We start from the raw sequence: 12427 nt of genomic DNA on the forward strand, positions 1-12427 counted from the left end.
AAAGTAACTCTATGCCATTCATTCGATCGTATTTATTGAGCGCTTACTGTGTGCAGGGCACTGTACTAAGCGCTTGGGAAGTACAAGTCGGCAACATATAGAGACAGTCCCTACCCAACAGCAGGCTGACAATCTAGAAGGGGGAGACAGACAACAAAACAAAACATTTTAACAAAATAAAATAAATAGAATAAATATGTACAAATAAAATAGAGTAATAAATACGTACAAACATATATACATATATACAGGTGCTGTGGGGAGGGGAAGGAGGTAAGGCGGGGGGATGCGCTTTCATCATTTATGGGTTTGGTCCATTTTGCTAATGAAGCCCAACTTTACAAAAGAAGAGCAGAAGGCTAAAGTTAATGTCACAGGAGCATTCGCTGCATTTTTAATTTGTTTAGATAAGAACGCCAGCATTGGGAAGCCGGATTTTTACTGCAGATTGGAAACCAGCCCCAGCCAGAAAAAGTGAATCTCAACTAGTGGCTGTGGCCTTTCTCTGACCATAATGTAAATGGATAAATGGAATGGTAATACAGAAGTTCGCATGTAGCCAAACGTGGATATTTGGCTTGTAGCTCACTGTGGGTAGAGAACATGCCTGCCAACTCTGTCTATAATAATAATAATAATAAGAAGAATGATGGTATTTGTTAAGCACTTACTATCTGCCAAGCACTGTTCTAAGCGCTGGGGTAGATACAAGGTCATCAGGTTGTCCTACGTGGGACTCACAGTCTTAATCCCCATTTTACAGATGAGGTAACTGAGGCACAGAGAAGTGAAGCGACTTGCCTAAAGTCACCCAGCTGACAAGTGGCAGAGCAGGAATTAGAACCCACAACCTCTGACTCCCAAGCCCGTGTTCTCTCTACTAAGCCACGCTGCTTCTCTGCTCTATCAAGTGCTTAGTACATTGCTCTGTACCTGGTAAGCTCTCAATAAATACCACTGATTGCTAGAATTAAATGTAAACTCCTTCTGGTTAGGGGTCCTACCAACTATATTATTTTGGACTTCCCTAAGCCCTGAATTTAGTGTGCTGCACACAGAGTACTCAAAAGATTTATCGATAGAATAGTAGCCTTTTTTGTTGTCATCAACCATCACAGTTGTGAAAACAATTTCATTAAAACAATATTTGAAAACGGAATTTGGAATGTTCAGAATGGAGAGTGATTTTCACTAAAGGCCAAGGCTAAAGAAAATGAAAAAAAAATTCACACAGGCATCTACGACTCGTTTCTTTTGTCATCAGTGGGTTGTATTGAAAGGCAGGGATTTCAGGGACTTAAGGGAAGTCTGAGTTTAGTTGGACCTGGTGAGTGAAATAATATTTTGTTGGTGTGGGCAATCTTGGCAACTCCGTCAGAGACATCACTGGGAGAAAATAATCAGTCGGGAACTCAGGTGGGGGCCTGGTGTCTTGGAGGGAGATGGCAGTAAAGCAGGGAGGGGAGAGGAAAGGGAAACCCTAATGGGTAGGGTTTGGTTTTGAAGTCAGAGAGGAATAAATTCAATTGGTGTCACAATAAATCCGTGGTACCTTGGGCCACTTGCAGAGCACTGGGAGGATTTGGCTCTAAGACTGCACAGCTTTAGGGAAGGGAGCACACAGGAAAACTAGTTTTCCATGTGTCAAAAAAAATCCATAATGACCACTGCCTTCATGGGAGCTATATGACTGGTGTATAGATAGGGAATGATTGAACCCCTCACCCCCCCAAACACACACTTTTCCTCCCCTCAAACTGCAAAAAGTCGCACACATGTATGAGCTTTTTTATGGAGCATTCGCCACAAAGGTGAGAACCAAGAGAGGGTGAACGGAAAATCGGGGACCAGGCTGAGGGGGAGATGGCACTGCGTCATTTTAAAACTTTTTAAATCCCAAAGTTTTAGCTTTCTGTAGTATATGTGTGTGTGTGTGTGTGTGTGTGAGAGAGAGAGAGAGAGAGAGACAGAGAGAGACATCAGGGTCCTGTGGCTTTCCTCAGTGTCAATGGTATTTATTGAGCACCTACTATGTGCAAAGCACTGTAATAATAATAATAATGATGACATTTTTTAAGCACTTACTATGTGCAAAGCATTGTTCTGAGCACTGGGGAGGTTACATCGTGATCAGGTTGTCCCACGTGGGGCTCACAGTCTTAATCCCCATTTTCCAGATGAGGTAACTGAGGCCCAGAGAAGTTAAGTGACTAGCCCAAAGTCACACAGCTGACAAGTGGCGGAGCTGGGATTTGAGCCGATGACCTCTGACTCCAAAGCCCGGGCTCATTCCACTGAGCCATGCTGCTATTCAATAAATACGATTGAATATAGCTTTAATTCTGTTTGTTCTGAGGATTTTGACACCTGTCTACATGTGTTGTTTTGTTGTCTGTCTTCCCCTTCTAGACTGTGAGCCCGTTGTTGGGTGGGGACCGTCTCTGTATGTTGCCGACCTGTACTTCCCAAGCGCTTAGTACAGTGTTCTGCAAACAGTAAGCGTTCAATAAATACGATTGAATGAATGAATGAACATAGAGAGATGGCCCTTACCCATCAACGGGCTCACAGTCTAGAAGGGGGAGGCAGACAAAAAAAACAACACATGTAGACAGGTGTCAAAATCGTCAGAACAAATAGAATTAAAGCTATATAATAATAATAATAGTATTTGTTAAGCGCTTACTATGTGCAAAGCACTGTTCTAAGCACTGGGGGGATACAAGGTGATCAGGTTGTCCCATGTGGGGCTCACAGTCTTAATCCCCATTTTACAGATGAGGTAACAGGCACAGAGAAGTCAAGTGACTTGACAATTGACAATTGACCATTGGCGGTGCTGGGATTTGAACCCATGACCTCTGACTCCAAAACCCGGGCTCTTTCCACTGAGCCACGCTGCTTCTCTATATGCACATCATTAACAAAATGAAAGAATAGTAAATATGAACAAGTAAAATAATAATAATAATAATAATAATAATGGCATTTATTAAGCGCTTACTACGTGCAAAGCACTGTTCTAAGCACGGGGGGGATACAAGGTGATCAGGTTGTCCCACGTGGGGCTCACAGTCTTAATCCCCATTTTACAGATGAGGTAACTGAGGCTTAGAGAAGTTAAGTGACTTGCCTCAGGTCACACAGCAGACGTGGCGGAGCTGGGATTTGAACCCATGACCTCTGACTCCAAAGCCTGGGCTCTTTCCACTGAGCCACGCTGCTTCTCTAAGCATAATAAATAATAAAGCTGTACAAATACAGATACAAGTGCTGTGGGGAGGTGAAGGAGGAGAGGAAAAAGGGGGGGGAAAAAGGAGGGGGGCTTGTTACCGACTTGTACTTTCCAAGCGCTTCCAGCGCTTAGAACAGTGCTTTGCACATAGTAAGCGCTTAACAAATACCATTATTATTATTACAGTGCTCTGCACACAGTAAGCGCTCAATAAATACGAATGAATGAATAAATGAATAAATAATAAGCGATTAACAAAGACCTTTGTTGTTATACTCTATTACTCTATTTTACTTGTACGTATTTACTATTCTATTTATTTTGTTAATGATGTGTATCTAACTTTATTCTTTTTTATTCTGGTGATGAGAAGCAGCGTGGCTCAGTGGAAAAAGCCCAGGTTTTGGAGTCAGAAGTCACGGGTTCAGATCCCGGCTCCCGCCACTTGTCAGCTGCGTGACTCTGGGCAAGTCGCTTAACTTCTCTGGGCTTCAGTTCCTTCATCTGTAAAATGGGGGTTAAGACTGTGAGCCCCTCCGTGGGACAACCTGATCACCTTGTAGTCTCTCCAGCGCTTAGAACAGTGCTGTGCACATAGTAAGTGCTTAATAAAATGCCATTGCTATTATTATTATATTGACACCTGTCCACATGTTTTGTTTTGTTGTCTGTCTCCCTCTTCTAGACTGTGAGCCAACGGGGTAGGGACCGTCTCTATATGTTGCCAACTTGTACTTCCCAAGCGCTTAGTCCAGTGCTCTGCACACAGTAGGCTCTCAATCGACCCCCGGCCCACGTCTTTCCCCTGGCCCACAACGCCCTCCCTCCACACATCTGCCAAGCTAGCTCTCTTCCTCCCTTCAAAGCCCTCCTGAGAACTCACCTCCTCCAGGAGGCCTTCCCAGACTGAGCCCCCTTTTTCCTCTCCTCCTCCCCATCCCCCCCCGCCCTACCTCCTTCCCCTCCCCACAGCACCTGTATATATGTCTGTACAGCTTTATTACTCCATTCACTTGTACATATTTACTATTCTATTTATTTTATTTTGTTAATATGTGTTGTTTTGTTCTCTGTCTCCCCCTTCTAGACTGTGAGCCCGCTGTTGGGTAGGGACCGTCTCTATATGTTGCCAACTTATATTTCCCAAGCGCTTAGTCCAGTGCTCTGCACACAGTAAGCGTGGCTTAGTGGAAAGAGCCTGGGCTTTGGAGTCCATATAGAGACGGTCCCCACCCAACAGCGGGCTCACAGTCTAGAAGGGGGAGACAGACAACAAAACAAAACATATTAACAAAATAAAATAAATAGAATAAATATGTACAAGTAAAATAAATAGAGTAATAAATATGTACAAACATATGTACCTGTATACAGGTGCTGTGGGGAGGGGAAGGCAGGGGGGATGAGGAGGGGGAGAGGAAGGAGGGGGCTCAGTCTGGGAAGGCCTAGCACTGTTCTAAGCACTGGGGTTCATACCAGGTAATCAGGTTGTCCCTCGTGGGGTTCACCATCTTCATTCCCATTTTTCAGATGAGGTCACTGAGGCACAGAGAATAATCTTGGTATTTGTTAAGCGCTCACTATGTTCCAAGCACTGTTCTAAGCTCTGGAGTGGGCGGCCGCTACAAGGTAATCAGGTTGTCCTAGGTTGGGCTCCCAGTCTTCATCCCCATTTTCCAGATGAGGTCACTGAGGCCCAGAGGAGTGAAGCGGCTTGCCCAAGGTCACACAGCAGACAACTGGCAGAGTCGGAATTAGAACCCATGACCTCTGACTCGCAAGCCCCGGCTCTTTCCATGCCGTTTTTGCATGGAAACACTTTCCACTTAAGCAGCGTGAGAAGCAGCGTGGCTCAGTGGCAACAACCCGGGCTTGGGAGTCAGAGGTCATGAGTTCTAATCCTGACTCCTCTGCTTGTAGGCTGGGTGACTTTGGGCAAGTCACTTAACTTCTCTGGGCCTCAGTTCCCTCATCTGGAAAATGGGAATGAAGACTGTGAGCCCCACGTAGGACAACCTGATTACCTTGTATCCACCCCAGCGCTTAGAACAGTGCTTGGCACATCGCACTTAACAAATACCATCCATATTATTATTATTATTGAATCACACTGCTTCTCTATTATTATTATTAATCTCTATGAATACTATTATTATCACTCTCTATGAATAATAATATTATTAACCTCTATTGACAATATGATTAATCTCTATTAATATTATTGCTCTCTATTAATATTATTATCAATCTCTACTACAAATAGTATTATTAATCTCTATTAATATTATTGTCAATGTCTACTAAGAATATTTATATCAATATATACTAATAATATGGTTATTGATGTATATTAATAATATTGTTGTCAATCTCTACTAAATATTATTAATCTCTGTTATTAACATTACTAATCTCTATGAATATTGCTATTAATCTCTACTAATAATATTGTCATCATTATCTATTAATAACATTGTTACTAATGCATTAGTAATATTTTTATCAATTTCTACTAATAATGTTATGATTCATCTCTATTACTAATATTAGTACTCATCTCTATGAATATCATTATTAATCTCTCCTAAGAAGAGTATTATCAATATCAATAATATTGTTATTAATGTCTCTAAATAATATTATCAATCTCTACTAATAATGTTATTATTCATCTCTATTACTACTATTAGTACTAATATCTATTAATATTATTAATCTATGTTCAGAATAGCATTATCAATATCTATTAATAATATTGTTATTAATATCTTTTAACAATATTATTATCAAGCTCTACTAATGTTATTATTCATCTCTTACTACTATTAGTACTAATCTCTATTAATATTATCATTAATCTATACTCAGAATAGCATTATCAATATATATTGATACTATTATTGATGTCTATTAACAATGTTATTATCAATCTCTACTAATGTTATTATTCATCTCTTGCTACTATTAATACTAATCTCTATTAATATTATTATTAATCTCTACTAAGACTATCATTATCAATATATACCAAAAATATTGTTATTGATGTCTATTAACAAAGTTATCAATCTCTACTAATAATGTTATTATTAATCTGTATTAAGAATACTACTTTTAATCTCTATTAACATTATTCAACTCTACTAGAGAAGCAGCGTGGCTCAGTGGAAAGGGCAATGTTGCCAACTTGTACTTCCCAAGTGCTTAGTACAGTGCTCTGCACACAGTAAGCGCTCAATAAATACAATTGACTGATTGATTGATTGATTTGGAGTCAGAGGTCATGGGTTCAAATCCCAGCTCCTAGTTGTCAGCTGTGTGACTTTGGGCAAGTCACTTCACTTCTCTGGGCCTCAGTTCCCTCATCTGTAAAATGGGGATGAAGACTGTGAGCCCCTCGTGGGACAACCTGATTACCTTGTATCTACCCCAGCGCTTAGAACAGTGCTTTGCACATAGTAAGCGCTTAACAAATACCAACATTATTATTATTATTACTCTATTTTACTTGTACATATTTACTATTCTATTTATTTTATTTTGTTAATATGTTTTGTTTTGTTGTCCGTCTCCCCCTTCTAGACTGTGAGCCCGCTGTTGGGTAGGGGCCGTCTCTATATGTTGCCAACTTGGACTTCCCAAGCGCTTAGTACAGTGCTCCGCACACAGGAAGCGCTCAATAAATACGATTGAATGAATATTGTGTCACCAAATTCTCCCGGTTCGCAGCGTCGCTCAATGGAAAGAGCTCAGGCTTTGGAGTCAGAGGTCATGGGTTCGAATCCCTACTCCGCCTGTCTGCTGTGTGACCTTGGGCGAGTCACTTCACTTCCCTTCCTCACAGCACCTGTATATATGTATATATGTTTGTACATATTTATTACTCTATTTATTTATTTATTTATTTTACTTGTACATATCTATTCTATTTATTTTATTTTGTTAGTACGTTTGGTTTTGTTCTCTGTCTCCCCCTTTTAGACTGTGAGCCCACTGTTGGGTAGGGACTGTCTCTATATGTTGCCAACTTGCACTTCCCAAGCGCTTAGTACAGTGCTCTGCACATAGTAAGCGCTCAATAAATACGATTGATGATGATGATGGTGATTACCCTATTTATTTATTTATTTTACTTGTACATATCTATTCTATTGATTTTATTTTGTTAGTATGTTTGGTTTTGTTCTCTGTCTCCCCCTTTTAGACTGTGAGCCCACTGTTGGGTAGGGACCGTCTCTATATGTTGCCAATTTGGACTTCCCAAGTGCTTAGTACAGTGCTCTGCACACAATAAGCGCTCAATAAATATGATTGATTGATTGATTCTCTGATCCTCAGTGACCTCATCTGTAAAATGGGGATGAAGACTGTGAGCCCCCCCGTGGGACAACTTGATCACCTTGTGATCAAGAACAAAGATCAAGGAACAGTGCTTTGCACATAGTAAGCGCTTAATAAATGCCATCATTATTATTATTATTATCTCTATCAACTGTTACTGTTCATCTCTCTAAACATTAGTGCTGTCTATCAACGATATCGTTATCGATCTCTATTAATGATATTATGATTAATGTCTATGAATAACATTATTAATCTCTGTTAAGATTATTATTATCATTATTAGGGTTGTTTGGGGGAGGAGTTGGTGTCGGCCTGCCGTTGATAGGATGGGGCTAATAGCCCTTCCCCTCCCCCCCTCGTCGATATCCTTATCGATCTCTATTAATGATATTCATTCATTCATTCAATCGTATTTATTGAGCGCCTCCTGGGTGCAGAGCACTGTACTAAGCGCTTGGGAAGTCCAAGTCGGCTACAGATAGAGACGGTCCCTACCCAACAGCGGGCTCACCGGCTGGAAGGGGGAGACAGACGACAAAACAACACATATTAACAAAATAAAAGAAATAGAATAGTACATAGTCATTCATTCATTGAATCGTATTTATTGAACGCTTCCTGTGTGCGGAGCACTGGACTAAGCGCTTGGAAAGTTCAAGTTGGCAGCATCTAGAGACAGGCTAGAAGGGGGAGACAGGGAACAAAACACAGTAACAAAATAAAATAAATAGGATAACTATGGACAAGTAAAATAAATAAATAGAGTAATAAATACGTACAAACATGTGTAATGTCTGTGAATAACATTATTAATCTCCGTTAAGATCATTATTATCATTATTAGGATTGTTGTCCTTTTGGGGAGGGGTCGGTGTGGGCTGGCTGTGGGTGGAGTGGGCCTAATAGCCCCTCCCCCCCGCCGATACCGTTATCGATCTCTATTAATCATCAATCGTATTTATTGAGCTCTTACTATGTGCAGAGCACTGTACTAAGCGCTTATAATAACGGCATTTGTTAAGCACTAAGTGCAAAGCACTGTTCTAAGCGCTGGGGAGGTTACAAGGTGATCAGTTTGTCCCACGTGGGGCTCACAGTCTTCACCCCCAGTTTACAGATGAGGTAACTGGGGCACAGAGAAGTTGTGACTATATTAATGATTAATAATAATAATAATGGCATTTATTAAGCGCTTACTATGCGCAAGGCACTGTTCTAAGCGCTGGGGCGGTTACACGGTGATCAGGTTGTCCCACGTGGGGCTCTCAAGCTTCATCCCCATTTTACAGTTGAGGTAGCTGAGGCCCAGAGAAGTGAAGTGACTCGCCCAAAGTCACCCAGCTGACATATGAAATATATACAAACATATATATATATATATATAAAATGTCTATGAATAATATTATTAATCTCTAAGATAGCGCTTAGAACAGTGCTTAGCACATAGTAAGCGCCTAATAAATGCCATTATTATTATTATTATCATTATTAAGGTTGTTGTCCTTTTGGGGAGGGGTCGGTGTGGGCTGGTTGTGGGTGGAGTGGGCCTAATAGCCCCTCCCCTCCCCCCCGCCGATATCGTTATCGATCTCTATTAATCATCAATCGTATTTATTGAGCGCTTACTATGTGCAGAGCACTGTACTAAGCGCTTATAATAACGGCATTTGTTAAGCACTTACTAAGTGCAAAGCACTGTTCTAAGCGCTGGGGAGGTTACAGGGTGATCAGTTTGTCCCACGTGGGGCTCACAGTCTTCATCCCCAGTTTACAGATGAGGTAACTGGGGCACAGAGAAGTTAAGTGACTATATTAATGATATAATAATAATAATAATAATAATGACATTTATTAAGCGCTTACTATGCGCAAGGCACTGCTCTAAGCGCTGGGGCGGTTGCAAGGTGATCAGGTTGTCCCACGTGGGGCTCTCAAGCTTCATCCCCATTTTACAGATGAGGTAGCTGAGGCCCAGAGAAGGGAAGTGACTCGCCCAAAGTCACCCAGCTGACATATGAAATATGTACAAACATATATATAATGTATATGAATAATATTATTAATTTCTTTTAAATTTAGCGCTTAGAACAGTGCTTAGCACATAGTAAGCGCCTAATAAATGCCAGTATTATTATTATTATCATTATTAGGGTTGTTGTCCTTTTGGGGAGGGGTCGGTGTGGGCTGGCTGTGGGTGGGGTGGGCCTAATAGCCCTCTCCCCCCTCGCCGATATCGTTATCGATCTCTATTAATGATGATATTGTGATTGTCTAGGAATAACATTATTAATCTCTGTTAAAATCATTATTCTCATGATTAGGGTTGTTGTCCTTTTGGGGAGGGGTCGGTGTGGGCCGGCTGTGGGTGGGGTGGGCCTAATAGCCCTCTCCCCCCTCGCCGATATCGTTATCGATCTCTATTAATGATGATATTGCGATTGTGTATGAATAATATTATTGATCTCTGTTAAGATGATTATTCTCATGATTAGGGTTGCTGTGCTTTTGGAGAGGGGTCGGTGTGGGCCGGCTGTGGGTGAAGTGGGCCTAATAGCCCCTCTCCCCCCTCGCCAATATCGTTATCGATCTCTATTAATTATGATATTGCGATTGTGCTCTACAGTGCTCTGCACATAGTAAGCGCTCAATAAATACGATTGATTGATTGATTGATTGATTGTGTATGAATAATATTATTGATCTCTGTTAAGATGATTATTCTCATGATTAGGGTTGCTGTCCTTTTGGGGTGGGGTCGGTGTGGGCTGGGGCTAATAGCCCCTCTCCCCCCTCGCCGATATCGTTATCGATCTCTATTAATGATGATATTGCGATTGTGTATGAATGACATTATTAATGTCTGTTAAGATGATTATTCTCATGATTAGGGTTGCCGTCCTTTTGGGAAGGAGTCGGTGTGGGCCGGCTGTTGGTGGGGAGGGGCTACTAGCCCCTCTCGCCGATATCATTATCGATCTCTAGTAATGATGATATCGCGATTGTGTATGAATGACATTATTAATGTCTGTTAAGATGATTATTCTCATGATTAGGGTTGCCGTCCTTTTGGGAAGGGGTCGGTGTGGGCCGGCTGTTGGTGGGGAGGGGCTACTAGCCCCTCTTGCCGATATCATTATCGATCTCTATTAATGATGATATTGCGATGGTGTATGAATGACATTATTAATGTCTGTTAAGATGATTATTCTCATGATTAGGGTTGCCGTCCTTTTGGGAAGGGGTCGGTGTGGGCCGGCTGTTGGTGGGGAGGGGCTACTAGCCCCTCTCGCCGATATCATTATCGATCTCTATTAATGATGATATTGCGATGGTGCATGAATGACATTATTAATGTCTGTTAAGATGATTATTCTCATGATTAGGGTTGCCGTCCTTTTGGGAAGGGGTCGGTGTGGGCCGGCTGTTGGTGGGGCGGGGCTACTAGCCCCTCTCCCCTCTCGCCGATCAATCAATCAATCAATCGTATTTATTGAGCGCTTACTATGTGCAGAGCACTGTACTAAGCGCTTGGGAAGTACAAATTGGCTTGGGAAGTACAAATTGACGATATCATTATCGATCTCTATTAATGACGATATCGCGATTGTGTATGAATGACATTATTAATGTCTGTTAGGATGATTATTGTCATGATTAGGGTTGCCGTCCTTTTGGGAAGGGGTCGGTGTGGGCCGGCTGTTGGTGGGGAGGGGCTACTAGCCCCTCTCGCCGATATCATTATCGATCTCTAGTAATGATGATATCGCAATTGTGTATGAATGACATTATTAATGTCTGTTAGGATGATTATTCTCATGATTAGGGTTGCCGTCCTTTTGGGGAGGGGTCGGTGTGGGCCGGCTGTTGGCGGGGAGGGGCTACTAGCCCCTCTCCCCCCTCGCCGATATCGTTATCGATCTCTATTAATGATGTCGCGGTGGTGTATGAATGACATTATTAATGCCTGTTAGGGTGATTATTGTCATGATTAGGGTTGCCGTCCCTTTGGGGCGGGGTCGGCGTGGGGCGGCCGCTGGGGGGGTGGGGCTAGCAGCCCCTCCCCCGGGCCCCTGGTCCCCTCCCCGCGGCGTGTCCCCGCCCCCGGCCCCTCCCCCCGTATAAAGCACCGGGGCGGCCCGCTCCGCCCGCACACACACACAGGCACACACGGGCACACACTCACAGACACACACAGACACACACAGACACACACACACACAGACAGACGGACCCCCTGCTCCGGGGGGCGCACACAATCCCGCCCACGGGCATCCCTCCCCCCCCCCCCCCACCCGGGTACCACTCCCCCGGGGCCCTGCCCCATCCATCCATCCATCCATCCATCCATCCATCCATCCATCCTCCCCGTCCGTGCCCCCCCGCGGCCCTAAAGGCGGACCCCGCAGACCTTGGCGACGGGGAGGACGGACGCCCCCCCCCCCCCCCAAATTTCCTGCCTTCATTTTCACTTCTCCTCCTCCTCCCCCCCTTTTTCGGGGCCGGCGCCTCGCCCGGATTTTTGCTCTTGGGGGGAGTGGGGGGCGGCGATCCTAGCGGGCTCGCTGGAGGAGGCGAGAGAAGAGGACGAGGAGGAGGAGGAGGAGGAAGAGGAGGAAGATGTTTGGCGGTGGTGGTGGCGGTGGCTGTGGGGGCCCGGGGGTCCCGGGGGTCCCGGGGAGCCCGTCCCTGCGGCTGGGGCTGCTGGCGCTGGCGCTGCTGGGCGAGGTGGCCCCGCAGGCTTGCCCGGCGCAGTGCTCCTGCTCCGGCAGCACGGTGGACTGCCACGGGCTGGCCCTCAGGGGGGTCCCCAGGAACATCCCCCGAAACACCGAGAGGCTGTAAGTACCA

At 43.7% G+C, this 12427-nt stretch overlaps 1 protein-coding gene across 1 annotated transcript in view; it reads left to right on the forward strand.

Moving 5' to 3' along the window:
- Positions 1–286: 286 nt before the first annotated feature.
- The window catches only part of SLIT2 (slit guidance ligand 2), a 320705-nt gene continuing 308564 nt past the window's right edge, over positions 287–12427 (forward strand). The window contains exons 1-2 of the mRNA XM_038751941.1: positions 287–474; positions 12259–12417. Coding sequence (XP_038607869.1) covers positions 287–474; positions 12259–12417 — 347 coding nt within the window. The remainder of the gene's footprint in view (positions 475–12258; positions 12418–12427) is intronic.

The sequence above is a fragment of the Tachyglossus aculeatus genome, chromosome 10, assembly GCF_015852505.1.
Source record: "Tachyglossus aculeatus isolate mTacAcu1 chromosome 10, mTacAcu1.pri, whole genome shotgun sequence".
Taxonomy (NCBI): domain Eukaryota; kingdom Metazoa; phylum Chordata; class Mammalia; order Monotremata; family Tachyglossidae; genus Tachyglossus; species Tachyglossus aculeatus.